The following is a 17,500-nucleotide window of genomic DNA, read 5'->3' on the forward strand; positions in this document are numbered from 1 at the left end:
TTGAGGAGAAGGGGGCATGAATCAAGATGGTGACAAACTGGCTGGAAAGTTAAACAGAGTAACTGGAGTAGAGGGCCCCTGCTTTATGACGGGGGTTGGGGGGGGGGCAGTGGTAGGTTGGAGGAGGGCCCCCCAGGGGGGGGCCTTTGATGCCGAGTGTGGCTGTTGAAAGGGTGTCCGTTTTCGAGTCCTTATCGCGAACATCAAGCGACGAGGCGACTTGACCTGAGTGGAGGTGGAGCTGTTTGAGCACCTTGGGCTGCGTCCTCTTCCTCTTCTCTTCAAGCAGGTCGCTTCCCACTAGGGGGTCGGGGGGGGGGGGGGTGTGGCAGGTCGTGGTCACAGAACTTTTCCTGGTCGCTGTGAGCAGAATATCCTCAACGGCCAAATGTTCAAGACACCATTTGTGTGTTGTGTTCCGTTATCTGTTTATAGATCTAAAAGCCGTCCGATAATCATGTTAGATCAATAGATATCTAATTACAATCGGAATACTGAATAAGTGTGTGTGTGTGTGTGTGTGTGTGTGTGTGTGTGCGTGCGTGCGTGCGTGCGTGCGTGTGTGTGTGTGCGGGTTTGTGTGTGCATGTGTGAGCATTTGTGCGTGTGTGTGTTTGTGTGTGTATTCGTGTGAGCATGTGTCCGGTGTGTTTGTGTGTGTGTGTGTGTGTGTGTGTGTATTTGTCTGAGTACGTGTGTCCATGTGTGTATGTGTCCATTTGTATGTCTGTGTGTTTGTGTGTGTATGAATGCATGCGTGTGTGTGTGTGTGTGTGTGTGTATGACTGCATGCGTGTGTGCGTGTGTGTGTGTATGTGTGTGTGTGTGTGTGTGTGTGTGTGTGTGTGTGTGTGTGTGTATGTGTATCTATGTGTGTGTGTGTGTGTGTATGTGTGTGTAGTCAAATTGATTGTTACTGGATTAGCTGGGAGAAATTTTTTGAGGAGCGCTCAGATATTTTCCCTCAATCTCGGCACCGGGAGGTGGATGGTAATTTGTGGATCAGTGGTGTCTGCCGGGCCGGTCCACTGGGCCTGTCAGCTAGCCGCCCCCTGCTCTGCTGGCTCGTGGGCTGGATTACCCCTCTAATTCTATTATGACTTCTTATTAGGCTGCAACGTGCCATGTCCAGAACAGCCATCCCTGTTAACGCGAGATAATTTGCTCCACATTTTAGCCAAACTTTGTAGGCACAGTCGCCAATGCCAACGCAATTGAAAGCGTAGAGTAAGGAATCGCATGGGGAGAACACAAAAACCATCCTGCTCCACTTTGTAAGTAAGAGTATATTTAGGGGGGTAGCCAACTCGTTTTTTGTCCCACAACAGATAAATTGTTGAGGGATGGGAATCGAAACATGAACAGGGTGCTTTCCACTTTTCCACCCCATCCATCCACCTACCATTCAGACTCATGTTCGGCTCTCGGTGTCAGGCATCTGAGAATTTGCCAGAAGCTGGCTCTTTTTCCCCAAACACATATTTCTATTTACAACAGAATAAAGATAGAAATATCAAATGTCCAGCCTTTTGTCTGCAACCAAAGCCTGGACAGACCCTTCCTCCTCACAATGTGAATGGAGAGACTTGGGGAGGTGCCCTGTAGCCCTCCCGCACCCCTGGTATTAGCCAGTCTGCTGTCTTGGGCAGAGCTGATGCTATCCGACCTACGGCTCCAGAACCAGTAACCGGGTCTCCAAGGAGCTCAGAGAGGCCGGGGCAGAGCACAGAGACTGTGGCATCAGACTTGCGGTGGACCCATCTTCGGCCTCTTAGGGGGAAAAAAAAGAAAACAGAGAAGAAAAATGATGTAGGCATCTTCTGCCACCAGATCCAGAACTCACACTGGATCCCCCGTGCAGAAGGAGGGGCGGGGGGGGGGGGGGATTCTCGTGTTCATAATTTGAGGGATTTGAATAAGAGAGCTTCGATGGGAGCAGAACGCGGATGGCTTTTCTACTCCGCTTGATTATGATGATGATGTGGGAATTTGGAGATTGGAAGGGGGTCGGAACATTCTGTCAAATGGGGAAGGGGAACGGAGGCGGGAGGGGTTCCATGATTTCATATGCCACGCTAGGCGAGCCCCGTCAAACATACGAGACGCAGCCGGGGAGAACGTTCGGGGGGGGGGGGGGGGGGTGGGGGACATGGTGACGTCCTCAATCAGAAGCAAACAAACGCTGGAAACTAAACCCAAGAACACGGCGGCGCTCGATGGCATTCTGACAACACACTCATGAAAGACTACTGTGAGTGGCCCCCGGCTTTTCCTCACTCCCCGACTCCCGCAGCCCCCGAGCTGTGCTGTGCTGTGCTGTGCTGTCGCAGCAGCAGCAGCAGCAGCAGCAGCTGCGGCAGCTGTGTTCTTCGTCAATGACCGAGCGGGACTCTGACATGATGCTCAGTGAGCACTCTCATCCCCAACCCCGGACCCATCTCTTTCCCACGTACAGCAGTGGCCGGGAGGGAAAAAAGGAAATCCTCAACAGAAAGGGCCAATCACAGACATGCGTCCCGGGCCAATCAGGGATGTGTATCCCACGTGCATCATCACGGTGTCTGGCGGGCCATAGTCCAAGGACATGGGGCTGGATCTTCCAGCCGGGCTGCAGAATGGCCAATAATTTGTCATCACCACGTTAAATATGAGACCGTTTGCATGAGACTCTGTTTGAAAAGAGAGAAAGCTTCCACGGGAATATTTGTTAAATATTCAAAGATCCACCCATAAGTTAAGAAGCATTTTGAGATGTAAAAGAAAAATGAAAAACCTTGACCATGAGTAAAACAGTCTAACCACCAGACTACAGATAAACTAGGACATAATCCGGTTCTGATGTCCTCAAAGATCAATAGGCAAAGGGGAAGAGAGAGAGAGAGAAAAAAGTGCGAGAGAGCGAGAGAGAGAGAGAGAGAGAGCGAGAGAGGGAGAGAGAGAGAGAGATCCAAGAGAAGAGACGGTAAGTGGTGAGGAGAATTAAAGCAAAGAGAAATTTCAAACGAGCACATTCACAACAAAGAGAAAATGCTTTTTGAGAGCGGAGTGCAGCTACGCCCCTTAAAGGGCAGTGATTGTTAACAGAGCCGCTGGACTAAACATCAACCACACTGTAACAGCAACAAAACATCTCCGAAACGGGGAAAAACGGGAAACGCATTAAAGTCTCTGTAAAACAAAATCTACGCAAACATAACCGAGTGCCAGGTTTCTCAAACACGGCCTTTCCCGAATGTAAATGTTTGTCTTCTTCCAGGTCTTGAGCTGCTTTGTATGTACTGACTCCCGAACGCCATATAGCCATGGACACAACCAATTTAGCTCGATTAACAACAGATGTGTCCATCTATTTTGGTTTTCGACAGTCATTCTCTGCAATAATACCATTAGTTGTCTCCTCATTTGCGAGATCCTCTTTCAACCATACGTTTTCCCCATTAGGGCCTTCCACAAACTCCCTTCTCTCTTTGGTAACTTTTCCACAACTTTGGTCCAGCCATAGAAGGGTCGGCAGGCATTTCAACCGAGGGCTTGGATTATAGAGACCCCAGCGCAACACAAACCAGAACCGGGCTGGGGAAACACAACAGTGTCACTGGAACGGGAGACCGCTGGGACGGGATTGAAAATCAATGGCAGAGCAGCAGGCCCTTTCCCTCTTGAGCAATGCATGCTTATAATCTCCTAGTTGCTTCTACAATGGAGCGAGTCTCCCTGATGGAGAGAGAACGCCTTGCTGGTTTGAATTTTCATCCTGTGATGTGTGTGGAGCCTTGGTTTTTTTTGGGGCTTGTGGAGAGACATATTTCCCAGAGCGGGGATGGGTGTATGGGGCTGGGTACTTGGAGTACTGGGAATTATTGACACTTTTCAGGGGAAATACCACGGCGCACAGCACAATTTGGGCTACAATGTGACGTGCTTCTTCAGCACACACAAAAAAAGGGTGTTTTCTTTTCTCGTTAGGGTTTAGCAAAAGGTAGCTGTAACGATCAGAGACCTTCCAAAAAACTTTCCGGAACGTTCCCGCGTTCTGCTCCTCCACAAGTCACAAACGTCAAATCGTTTTGTTTTTTTCGTAAAATCGTTTTTTCTTTTTGCTGGAACAGATGTTTTTCAGTGGTTCAGTGACAATTCAATGAACCACAGGGAAGCCAGGGTATCCATTTTTTCGAAGGCAGAGGCAACCCATAAAACAGCATGTCCCTCATCCTCACCGCACACACGCGGACCGACACGCACGCACACACAAGCACAAACACACACACACGTTGAGAAACAAATACATACCACACACAGACAGACATACACATATGCATACGCACACACCACACGCCACACTAACACAATAACACGACCACAATCGAGGTGAAGAAGTCCAACGACGTATTTTTCTTCCTCGGAGTCTGGGAAAATGCACCATGTGCAATCGCCTGCTCCAAGTACGATTTACAGGTAAAGCATCAAGGGCTTTCGGCCTGGTTAGGTAACCACTCTGGAGCAGGGTGTGTCAGCCCAATATATCACATGCTCTGCACTACCACCCAACAACAATCCGCCAAACATTCCTCTGCAGAAACAGCCAAAACAGACTGCGAAACGTCCTTGAAGATCTATGAAACGGGGGTCGTGACATCAGCACCCCACCCAACGCTATCAAGAACACAAGAGAGCCTCAAGACCAGTTGCTGTTCCCTGAGTTTATTTTTTTTTGTGTGTTTTCTCTTTGTTCCAATTGTTATACTTGGTATAGTCGTAATTTCAGTGTGTTTTATGCATTACAGCTCACATGCAAAAAAAACAACCAACTATAGCTGCCTATGTACCCCGGTCACTTGAAATACGTGTCGACATAATATTGACGCACTTGACACGGTTGTCACTCGAGAACTATTACATTCCTTTCATTGCTAGCTATTTGTCATCGTTGGACGGCAGTCCCTGTTTTGAGTCCCCTTTGCAACCCTTTGGGTGTTTCCCCCCCAATAATTATTTCCTTGCACACCTCCACGTTTCCCTGGTTACTGAATGCCACCAACACATTCTTCTTGACACACAACATCGCATAACTCAAGCATCATCAACCACAACAAGCATCGCCACGGTTACGGTTGCAGCCAGTGTTCACAGATTGGGTGGGAGATCTCGCCCAATCTGGCAACACTGGTTGCGAACCAAGACATGGGGAGATCGGAGAGCAGACTGACCTACTCGCAGCTCCTGACCGAAGACCGTCCTCTCGCCTAGCGCCGAGCAGTTCCAGCGGCCGTAGCGGAACTGGTACTGACACTCATTGATGCCCAGCTGGGCGCCCTCGCCCACCACGATAATGGCGTCGGGCCGGCTCTGGCAGATGGCCCGCTGGCGAGGCGCCAGCCCCGGGATCTTGTTGCAGATGATGTTGGCTCCCAGCGCCACCACGGAGGACAGGGCCCTGAGAGAGGATAGAAACGTACAGCGTCACGTATCACCACACACACACACACACACACACACACACACACACACACACACACACACACACACACACACACACACACACACATATATATATAAACACACGCACGCACAGAAACAAAAGCACGCACGCACACCCGCGTGCAGGCACGTTGTCTGCGAACGAGCGTCTAGGACAGGCTTAAATGATGCTCGGTCACGAGAGATGTCCGTGTACGCGTTGGGTTTACGGTTCAGGGCACAGGCGTGTTTTTATCTTTCTCGCCTTTTCCTGTGGTAGGCCTAGGCCTACTCACAGGCAAATAAACGGTAACACACTCTCCAACAAGCACACAGCACACACATGCTCATCCCTTGTGCTCGCTCACAGACAGATAGAACACGCAGTCGTGTAGGCCTACGTTGAAACACACAGTCGAGCCAATGGCCCCGCGCGCGCGCGCACACACACACACACACACACACACACACACACACACAATGCCAATTACAACGTGTAGTCGGTGAGACTGACTCACATAACTGATACTCTCCAGAATCGGATTCAATCGAGCCAATGATGGATGAGAGTTCCATCGTCTACTGAAAGCCCTACTGCGACACAAAGCCCATTTCCACTTGATGGATAAGAGGTCAATCAAACCAAATAACCAAAAACCCGATACAATATCCAATATTGAAAAGAAAGGAAAGACGAGCACAGGGCAGCATGCCTCGCCAGCCCACAGAGAGAGAGAGAGAGAGAGAGAGAGAGAGAGAGAGAGAGAGAGAGAGAGAGAGAGAGAGAGTGGGTTGTAGAGCTTATTTGATTACTGACGGTGGAATCCGACCGCCTTGGTTTGGCTGGCGATACCAACAGCAACGATGATGGGGATTTTTTTTACGTTAATTGCGAGGTAATATAGTGGCATGAAATGGCTGGCAGACGGCATCCTTTCACAGATCCATCGACTCGAATTCGAGAAGCCAACTTTCACTCCTTCACCGAAAGAAATGGCACACAAACACAGTGCCCCTCATGATTATTTTTGCAAGTGTGTTTACTCTTGTTCTCTGCTTTCTAAAGCTGCTGGAAAAAAACATGCCCATACCCAATCACACTAGCGTCTCTATCGTCATTATTGAATTAGGATTCTGTATCACATTGTATTCAAACATAAACCGGTGCCCTGCCTGTAATGTTTTCTTTATTATCTCACTGATCACTATAGGCTGAACGTGATAACATCATAACGCACCATGGACACGCTTCTGCAAACCACGGAGAGTACGCCAAAGAGCACATTTCAACAAAACATATAAAAATAACATGTGCAAAGCACTGTCGGCTCCTCCATGTGACACTGTTTATAGCCATCACCAAAAAACAAAAACTTGTGTAGGCCTAACCCTGTAGATGCATACTTTTCAAACATGTAGAGCAGTAAAACACGCATGGAGGCGGACGGTGGCTTTGAAGTGTGACGTCAGGCCTTGCGGGCTACCACCACGAGCATGGAAAGCAGAGGAGGGCTGTGTGTCAGTGCAATATAAAATAGAAATATGATATATATATATATATATATATATATAGTATTGAACATGAATCAGTAGAGGCATGGATGAGAGTGGAGGAATATTAGGAAGAGAGAGGAGGGGAAGGAGGGGAAGATTAAGTGGCTGGAGAAGATTTTCTAATGCATAAGAAACTCTTAACTGGTCCGTTTACAAAACACTAGTTAATGCAGTGTAACTACAAATAAGTCATGATAAAGTAAAAACAAGTGGATGTGGATTAGCTCAGCTGTGTAGAAGGTTACAAATCCACCCGTGAGTAAGTTATTGTACAACACCAATGGTTGAAATTAAGAATTAAGACCACATAGCATAGATAATGTACACTTACAATGGTATACATTTATTTAAAATTCTATATTGGATATCCAACAGATTGGGAAAGAAAAATTATTTAGAAAAATGAATAAATAGGCCTACAGTATTTTTTGCAACTCTTAAGGTCATCCCGTTTGTCTCAACACTAAAACAACTTTATTTACGTTGTTTAATGTAACAAAACGACATTATCCAACAGGTTCACACTCAGATGACCTTGTCTGACCCACCACTATGTTTGTTTTGGTTTTGTCTTTGTTTGTTTGCCCTTTTGCAGCGCTAGATGGAACATGGTGAAAACATGAAACGAGGTGAAACTAAACCAACGGCAAGATTTTGCATAAATTACAAAAATACAGAACTTTTATGCTGTGACACTCACAAGTGTAACGAACTCAACCGCACCATCCGAAACGGCCTGGTGCAGCCGCTGGCCACCGGGCTAATTCACATGATCTCTGCAACGTCTAACGCGTTCCATCCCCAAACTATCAGACACCGCACAACAGAGAATTCCACAGCTAAGCTTCTAAATCCCTGCATCATCAAAGTGCACAAATGCCATTCTGTTTGCTTAGCGATGACTGCTGGTATGGCAGCGGCAGATCGGAGCGCAGCTCAGAGATCTGCTAGACAGTAGACAGTAGCACACTTTGCTCTGGTCTCACAGCTCTGCGTACGCTTGTTCTGCTCAACATTTTCATGAATGGTGGCTTGGGCCGTTTCGTGTGTGTTAGTGTTATTACAAAGGGCATTTAGAGACTGGGAACCGACAGAGAGAGAGGGAGCGAGAGAGAGGGAGGGAGGGAGAGAGAGAGGGGGGGAAGGAGAGAGAGAGAGAGAGAGAGAGAGAGAGAGAGAGAGAGAGAGAGAGAGAGAGAGAGAGAGAGAGAGAGAGATATTGAACATGCATTGAGAGAAGTGAAAGATTATATTAATGAATTCAATATGTATATTAGTTGGTAGGATATTCATATGTTCTATTTGGTTATTTGAGGGAGAATATACCATGTCATTATTTTGGTTAGAGGCAATAATTGATAGTTAGTGTAATTAACAGGCAATGTGTAGTCTGCAATTGAGGTAGTAGCCTACATTTGACTTTCTTTACAAAAATACTGTTTCTGTTTTACCATATGGGTTTTTATTCTAGGCAGGCCTACTGATATTGTATAGTGGGTTATAAGTGACATTTATAAACAAGAAAGTAAAAAGAATGTATCAAAACGTTTCGCATGGCTACTTTCTGCAACTTATTCCTTTGGTAAATTAGGTGTGACATTCCTCTGTGGAGTTTGCAGTAGTGCGAGAGGCTCTTGATGGACAGATAGCGTGTAGGCACACCGCTGATCTGCTCTGTTGACTGCTCATTTGCCACCCATACAGTTTAGTACATTTAGAGAGAATTGAACAACACTCCTCAACATTAGCTGTGGCTGCTCAAAACAGGTCTGACTGTGAGGACTGGCCATCGCATTCCTTTTGTGTATTTAGCCTTTAAGAAGCGCTCCCTCAAACACACAGCCTACCATTTGATGATGGCTGAGACTGAATAGCATATTGTAAATTATCAAAGCAAACAATGGTATGTCGTTTTAATGTGCAGGCCAACGCTAAACTTAGCCGTTGCCCACTTTTAACTAAAACCAAAAACCACATCTATTTTCGCATCAGATCTGGGGTCTCCTGCAACCCGGGGCAAAAGGGAGGGCAGCGAGGAGCACGGTTCAGTCATTATGTTAGAAACCCTTTCATCAATGGTCGAATGCATTAAAACCACGTAGAGGTGTTGCATCCTCATGTGAAGCGCGTCTCGTTTGCCGGGAGATGTGATCACATCTCTCTCGTCTAGATGTGGCAGCAGTGTAGGCCTACCCAGAGGATAACCTTTAAATACGTCGAATAGGCTAGTGATGATGTAACGCGCAAACGTAATCCTCCGCAAGCTCGGGCAGGTAGGCCTGGCTGGTGGCTGTGCATGCGTAAAAGCTGTTGTTGTGTCTTGGTGTTCCCCTCGCATAAAAAAAACATGGCTAAAATATCTCAGTTGAATTGATAGGTCTACGTTTCTCCCACTTCACGGGAGAAAGATAATAAAAATTAAAAAGATTCATTGTATGAATGACTGGGGAAGCACCACGCCGTGTTACGAGCACATCCACCTGCAGAACGCACGTTCCAAACACAACCTGATCGTCTATTACCACGTGGACACAGGGGGAGGGGGGGGGGTCTCGACGAGTTTAATAACTAAACAACAGAGAATTAACTGTTTTAGAAACAATAAGATCCAACTGATACAAGGGTTGGCAAACGAGAAACCCCATGACTGCTCATCGTTAACGTGCAGCAACGAGTGGATGCGATGGTTGAATCCTAAATAACTGGCTGAACTTCTCCATCGACTTCCTCTTGCCCCTAAAACTCTCCCACCGACCGAACAACCTGCGTCTGAGAGACGGAGCGGCGGGGACTCAACGCAAGCATGTACGCTACACACTACACGAGAAGGATCCCATCCGAGCCTGATAGAAGAGCCGCTACCAGAGCGAGACAGGAGCGCCTTACGCACCGGAGCCGCTCCGGAGCCGATCGACGAGGGGTCAACTTACAGGTAGCTGCCACTGGTGAGGATGAGGAAGATCTGAGGGTAGTAGACTGACAGCAGTACACTGCGCGACGAGAAGATGATCATGATGACATTGAGCAGATCGCCCGTTTCGTACTGAGCAAGAGGAAGAGGAAGAAGAGGAAGAAGAGGAAGAAGAACCAAAAAACCAAGCGGACAGAATAAACTCCTTTAATTCCCCGGGTTTAAGTTCCTTCGGCGGCACGGTTGCTTTCTATAAGAGCGGCGTCTCCAGCCTTCTTTTTTGGGGGGGACCGGGGGGGTGGGGGGGGGGGATGCGATGCGTCCGGCGGGGTCCTGTACGTGCTCGCGTTGAGTGGCGGTGCTGCTATGGCGCTCCTCGCTCCCGGGACCGTGCGTGTGCTGCGGGCGCGGAGCTGGGCTCTGTCATCTCTTAGCGGTAGGGTGCTGTTACAGAGTGCGGTTCCCAAGCCGGAATGATGCTGGTTTTAGGGATTTTAGATGGCAGAGAAGTGCTTCTCTCCCCTCTCACGAGAGTCGTGTCTGCCATTGGGCAGTGCAGAGACAGCGCTATCCGCCCACTTCGCCCCAGCAGGACAATAGGGGTGATGTTGAACCGTGTTTCCCCGGACGGACACCGGAGTTTATTATTACCCCCTCTAAAATTGTAAATAATTTAAATAAAAACTGACATTTATATTGGCAAAATGTAATTATTATTATATGGCCCTGTAGTTGGTTGTGTAAAGATAAATTACGCACCGTCCAAAATTAAATAGGTAAGCGTGTTGACCCCCAGACATCTTTCCAACACATTTTCCCACCTGAATAGTCTTTTTTTTCAAAGGGCTTTGATGTGTATTTTTGTTGAGTGCTTCTACCTGTGCGGGTACATTTGGGTGTCACTCGTCACCTGGGATGGTTGACGTCATTGTAAATGAAGAGGGCACGCTGATTGATACCCCTGGCTAACAAGGTGCTCGTTGCGAGGTGATGTGCTAAAGGCCAATCAGATGTTAGATAGCTCACTTAAGCTCACTTTTTCCCACTTGGTGAAGTCTAAACACGTGCTCCGAGGATTAGGAACATGTAACAGGGCTCGCTGACACCTCTGGCTCGCCTTTAGTGGTCCAAAAGTGGTCCCCAGTAATCGAGAGTGATGGGGGCCATTTTAGGATAACACATTTAATTAGACTCTGATCACAACACTGGGGAAATACAAACCTCACATGCAACTTACATATTATAAATGTATAGCCAAACTCTATGAAGGTTATTTTTGTTTTCAGTGAGGCCTATAGGCCTACCTCAAAAGGCCTGAACACTAATAGAGAATATATCACAATGTTTCAGAAGTTTGCCAAACAATCCAGGGAGTTAGTATGCCTCGCTAGGGGCAGCAGAGACAGGGAAAGAAGTTGTCAGTGTTTATGCATCAAGGTGAGGTATTGCAAAACAGGTTAAAAAAAAGAAAAAAAAACTCCGTCTGGGGCTACGGAATGTGGAAATACAACTTCAGTTTGCCGCTTTTAAACGTAGGTATGCACGGCACAGAGGAATTAGCAGACACGGCGGCTCAAATGATCTGGGAGACAAAGCGAGCTGCGGGGCCAGTAGCTGGATTACGCCGGTCTACTCACATCGATCGTGTTGTTAAATAGACAAATATCTGCGCTCTCAAGTTACGCATTCCTACAGCCGTGACGAATAATCAAAAGTATTAACCTGTTCATTGGGAAGGAAAAAAATGCATGGTAAAACATTTGTAACTTTATGAGGAGGATAAGGTCACGGGCGCAGGTGGACACCTGCGGTAACAACGATGTCCCGCCGGGTCATAGAACAACAATCAGTGGAAACAACAGACAACAGTGTTTGAGTAAGTGTTACTGCGACTCACCCAAGTCTTGTGTAAATTATGCCAAGACACAGGAAGACGTAGAAACTCCACTTTCGGAGGGGTCTGTGCATGGTCGTCAAAACGTTGTATTGAGGCCATGCACTAGCAGAAAGGAGACGTTTCGTTCGCACATCGGCAGGTACCCTAACCTTTCCAGATGCACGTACATCGACTGTTTCCCACGGATTGAAATCTGAGAAACTTTGCAATCTTCAAATGTCTAAAATCCATGGTCCAACCTGTGCAGGTGACATGCACGGCGTAGAGACTCCAGTATGTAACGAGAGAGAGAGAGAGAGAGAGAGAGAGAGAGAGAGAGAGAGAGAGAGAGAGAGAGAGAGAGAGAGAGAGAGAGAGAGAGAGAGAGAGAGAGAGAGAGAGAGAGAGAGAGAGAGAGAGAGAGAGAGAGAGAGAGAGAGAGAGAGAGAGGGTCGGACCTGAAAGGTGAATGAGTTCTCCGAGGAAGTGTCTTATCCCTCCTCGCTTCTTGCACCGCACAGTTACCTTTAACGAAGTGATATCCTAGAACAGGCTGTCCCACTATCACACAGTAAGCCAAACAAACACGGATTCAGTTGGAACGAAAGCCTTTGCGCATCGCCAGCTTCTCTTTCCCTCACAAGACGACATCGTATAGCTGGCCCATGTATCTAACTGCAGCCAGGTAGGCTACTCCAACACAGGTAACAAAAGACAGCTACACCTCCTCCTCCTCCTCCTTCTCCTCCTCCTCCTCCTTCTCCTTCAGATCTGCTGGGAATGGGACGGGCTTCGAGTCTGAACGGAACACGTGTAGTTGTTGTACAGAAATCTAAAGGGAGCGAACCGATTCGGCCTTTTATAGTCCCGAGTGGCTGGGGTTATTGTCAGTGACAACATTAGGCAATGCCCACACGTCGAAGTTTATTGGGTGCAGCTCCTTTTTAATAGTAAGCAACCAGTTCAGCATGACGCACCGAGTCAGAACCCGGCGATGACTCCCCCACCACCCCCTCCCACAGCAATTCATCAATGTGGTGTCTTCTCAATGGTTATACGACGATGTAATAAGTGTGACATACTTTTATATTTTAAGTCCAACGTATGAAGTAATAAGTCAAAGGGAAAGCTAACTTTGTCCCGGAGTAAGGGTGTGTATTAAATAGAATGATATAAACGCAACGACGCCCAGCACTCCACCTGAGAGGAGATGCTCCTTATCTTAATGGATCCATGGGAAGTCATTTAACCAAGACTCCCTCTGGTGGCTAATGGATTCTGCCAAACTGTGGCATCTATTTTTATTTTTGGGGAATTTTCATCATAGGTACAATCGGGATTGGGTGTTACAGATCCTATATAAAAAATAATAAGAATAAGAATAATCATAATCATAACAATAATCGTAATAAGATAACATATTTTCCATATGTATTAAAGTTTATAACGTTAACGTTGCCGTTATTGTTAGTAGGTCTAGTTGGTAATCAGATGTATCCCCAGTCTCTGCGCCCCCAAATGAAGACACCACAGCGCGGCGTGAGCCCCGACCCAGTGTTCTTCAGCCCTTCCATGAGAAGCTCATGAGAAAGGGCCAACGGGTTGTAATAATTACATCATGAACTGGAATTACAGACACAGGCCCTCCGAGACAAGGGTGGCTGTCGACCGCAAGAGGCAGGCGAAGAGACGGATGCCTTTGTTTCGAGACATCCCTGCGCTGTGGTTTGCAGGCCTCTTTCCCTTCAAAAACACGCTCATCAAAATTCCAGATGGATTTTCGGAGGGGAATAATGAGCGTCAACATGCGGACCGTAGGGTGACATAAAAAGAGACACAGAGCATTTGATGTCTGCCCCGTAAAAGATCTTTCTCCTCTTCAAATGTCCATAGCTCATGTTCTCAGGGCCTGCGCTGCATGCGGATGGGGGCTGTTCAGTTTAATTAAGAATATTCAAAGCGCCGTTTTGGTCGTTTCTTTATGAGGGATGGCTCACGAGCAGGGGGAACAGAGTGCGTCAGCGGGGCTATTTGTCATTGTCTCCTGTGGACACACACCGTCATCGGCGGGGGTTGCGCAGAGTCGGCGCATACGTCGCACGCACGCTCCCACACACACATATACACATCTGCACAGTGCACACAACCGGGCCATGCAGACACGCACATAGCAATTCTGATGCAAACACACACACACACACACACACACACACTCACACACACACACACACTCACTCACAGACGTGAGTATGCATGCGTGCACACACACGTATCATACAGATCTGCACGCACACATATGGGCAATGGCATAAATGCACGTACTCAAACACACACACATGCGCATGTGTGTGCAGATGTCTCTATATGTGTGGGTGCATGCCATCCAGACACGCATTCCCACGTAGGTTTATGCACGCACGCTCACATGAACACACTCAGGCACTTATATCAAACACACGTATGCATGTACTCGCACACAAACAAGCACATACGCACAAAAACACACACGCGCACACTTATAAATGCACTCCTCTCTCCCACACAATACACTGGGGGTAGAGTCAAACTTCAGTATAGTACACACGCTGGAGCACCTGGGTGGCATGTGGAGGAGGTGGGGATGTGTTTATTTGACTTGGTGAGGCAGAGAGACAGAGCGGGTCACGAAGTCCACTGTGAACGAAGGCGACACGTCCCTGCTGCTGACACCATGCTGATGTTTTATTGCAGTGTGCATAACACAGAAAGCATGTCTTCCACAAAGCAGACCTCTTCTCATCCTTGTCCTTTTGCACTTGCAACTTCTCCTCTGTCTGGTCTACCGCTTTAATAGCCGGCGGTCCAAAACTATTCAGAAGATAGCCCCATTGTCTTTATATTTCACCCCCAAATTGTTTTTTTCTTATAAAGAGTGTGTGTGTGTGTGTGTGTGTGTGTGTGTGTGTGTGTGTGTGTATGTGTGTGTGCGTGTGTGCATGTGTGTACGTGTGCGTGTGCGTGTGTGCATGTGTGTGTGTGTGTGTGCGTGTGTGTGTGTGTGTATGTGTGTGAGTGAGTGAGTGAGAGTCAGTGCGGCTTGATGGAAAGGATGAGAACACAAAAGGGGGATCAGATGTTTTTGGGGTCAGGTGTGGGTTGATCCGTCGCGGTGTCCCGTCGAATATGATTAAGAACTCCTAGTCTGGAGTACTGACGCGGAATACGGAGAACCCCCGGGCTGCCCCATCCTCCTGTTTGGAACCCGGACCCTTGATCCTCCTGAGAACCATGAGCCGGACAGAACCGCCCCAGGCCTGCCCAAACCCTGGAGCGGTGGAGTCCAGTCCTTCACCACGCACCCCACCTTCTAGTTTAGTCCACGCGAGAGGACTAAACTCTCTCTCTCTCTATAGCTCTCCCTTTCTGCCTCTCTGTTTCTGTCCTTCTTTCTCTCTCAATCCTTCTCTCTCTCTCTCTCTCTCTCTCTCTCTCTCTCTCCCTCTCTCTCTCTCTCTCTCTCCCTCTCTCTCTCTGGGATTCTGAGCTCAATGAATTTGCTGAATTTTTTTCTGCCCTGTACGAAGTGTGCAGAAAACACAGCCCGAGCTACGGTCTGTGTACAACGTGTGCTTTGCTCCATTAAAACCAGATTTTTTTTTTTGGTGGTATTGCACTCCCAAAACATGAACCAAAATTTGCGCTCAGTGTGTTTTTTGGGCTCCAGGTCGGAGGGTGTGTGTCCGCTGTGTTGACGGGTGCTGAGGGTCGTTTGGAGGCTCTTTGAAGGCACCCTGGGGAGACAGGGATCTTTCAACCATCTCCTCTGAACATTTGGCTACCAGGACGCGGTGTGCGCCAAGAGGTCAAAGGTTAAACTAACCCCACTGGTCTTTCACACCCTCTCGATGGTGTTAACTGTCAGCGAGCTTTGATGGATTCCCCGTCATGCCCTCGGCTGTAGCAATGTTTTCCCTGCACTTCCTGTGTGTGTGTGTGTGTGTGTGTGTGTGTGTGTGTGCAGGTTTCTGGGGGTTCCCTTCCATTGCCAGAGCTCAACACCCCATCAGTTAACTCCTGCAAAGAGCCTGCACTGAAGCTCAGCTCAGCGCAGTGTTGTTGTGTTATTATGTCTCCAGGTTTTAAAACCTTTTTCCACAGATCATTTGCGATGTCGCTGTTTAAAATGCCGGATGTGGCCGCGTGCCCAAACGTCACAGATGCACATGTCTTTCTGATCAGCCCATGAGCGGTAGGGTCCATGGGCCCAGACCGCGACCCACTCTCCGCTCAAGAGCACCTTCTCAAGAATGAATCAAAAGTCCTCTCGTAAGAGATCTGTTGTTGTTTGTTGTGACCCGACCGGATATCTAATTTTGAGAATTGACAACGTCAAAGAAGACAACATCGCCTTTTCCCCGACCCCACCTACCGAAGCAAAGTTCACCAAAGATATGCTGGATATTTAATTTCACCAGCATCCAGATCGGTGGTCTTCACACAAACCATAAGGAAACCCAGTAGGATGCGGGGTTGCCAGGATAAACATTATAAATTTGTTAAAAAAAGAATTGCATGAACTGTCCGTTTCATTTGATCATGAGTGTGTGTCTGTGTTATGTCTGTGTCTGTATTACTTATGGTGGGCCCTGGGCCAAAAGTCTCTCCACGGGGAGTCATGGCATGAAAGCCCCCTGGTTTGGATCATAGCCATCTATAGAATGTACTACCATGGGAGATGACCCATGCATCAAACACTCTTTCTACACAGTATTCCTGATCCTACATCAGTGTCTGCTGCTGATCCAGTCCACTGTGATGCATCGGTATCACCCCAAAGAAAAACAGTTTGCATGGAGATTTGATGTAAATCGAACAGAGAGGAGAGTATTTGAAGAGAGAGAGAGAGAGAGGAAGAGAGACGGCCAGTGGGCTGAGAGGAGAGACAGGATATCCATGCGTGTTTGGTTGTGCGGATGCGCACAGTTACTGTTACCGCTGGTTTGAATGTGCTCCCTGGATGGATTCCAGTTCAACTTAATAGCAGACAAAAGGCAAGGCCAAACGGGACCTGGCCCGATGTTCACGTCAGCACACGGAGGTCCATCACTCCACAAACACAAACAACGTCCCAACCCAAACGAAATCCAACAAATCTACAGCACAACAATAACCCAAAGAAATGACCAGAAAGTATTGTTACCGAAAACATCTAAACCACATTCGGTTCTTCCTGGTTTGGACCGAAAACCCCAGGCATTTACACTCACAATAAAATATGACAGAGTTACGAGCTGGTGTCTCTCACAGAGGTCTGAGACATTAATGTGTCCAGCGCAGCGAATAAGCAACACACTGTACACAGGATGTTGTTTTTCATGTTTTATTATAAAGACACATATATCCGCGCCACGAAGAAACAACTCATAATAGCGGTTGCTGTTTTGTTTCAGAGACGACGTTTAAGTATCAGAAATGTCTGCCATGAAGAATAAATTACGTACGAGGAGTTTAAGGGAGCAAGTTCACTTTAGGAAATTTGTACAAAATACAAACAAAATAATTCATTTTTATTTTTTCCCAATAAATCTCCTCTTGGCCTTGCAATGTCATTCCCCTTGCCCGAGTCCTATTAGGGAATGTTGGTAGGCATGTTTTGCTTCAATGGGCTATGAATTTGATGAGATAACGTTGCAAAGCTGAATTAGGTATTAACTTCCCCCCCT

At 47.5% G+C, this 17,500-nt stretch overlaps 1 protein-coding gene across 3 annotated transcripts in view; it reads right to left on the bottom strand.

The window, feature by feature from the left end:
- Nucleotides 1–11,890, bottom strand: part of wnt7bb (wingless-type MMTV integration site family, member 7Bb) — a gene marked incomplete at both ends in the record, with an annotated part of 167,665 nt that extends 155,775 nt beyond the window's left edge. The window contains 2 exons of one of the 3 annotated variants that reach the window (XM_084477302.1): nt 5,204–5,434; nt 11,820–11,890. In XM_084477302.1, coding sequence (XP_084333428.1) covers nt 5,204–5,434; nt 11,820–11,890 — 302 coding nt within the window. Of the gene's footprint in view, nt 1–5,203; nt 5,435–9,941; nt 10,034–11,819 lie in introns of those variants that run through there. The other 2 variants (XM_084477300.1, XM_084477301.1) reach the window with 2 other exon arrangements.
- Nucleotides 11,891–17,500: the final 5,610 nt, after the last annotated feature.

This window comes from Micromesistius poutassou (assembly GCF_964030765.1).
Source record: "Micromesistius poutassou genome assembly, chromosome: 13".
NCBI classification, from domain to species: Eukaryota; Metazoa; Chordata; class Actinopteri; order Gadiformes; family Gadidae; genus Micromesistius; species Micromesistius poutassou.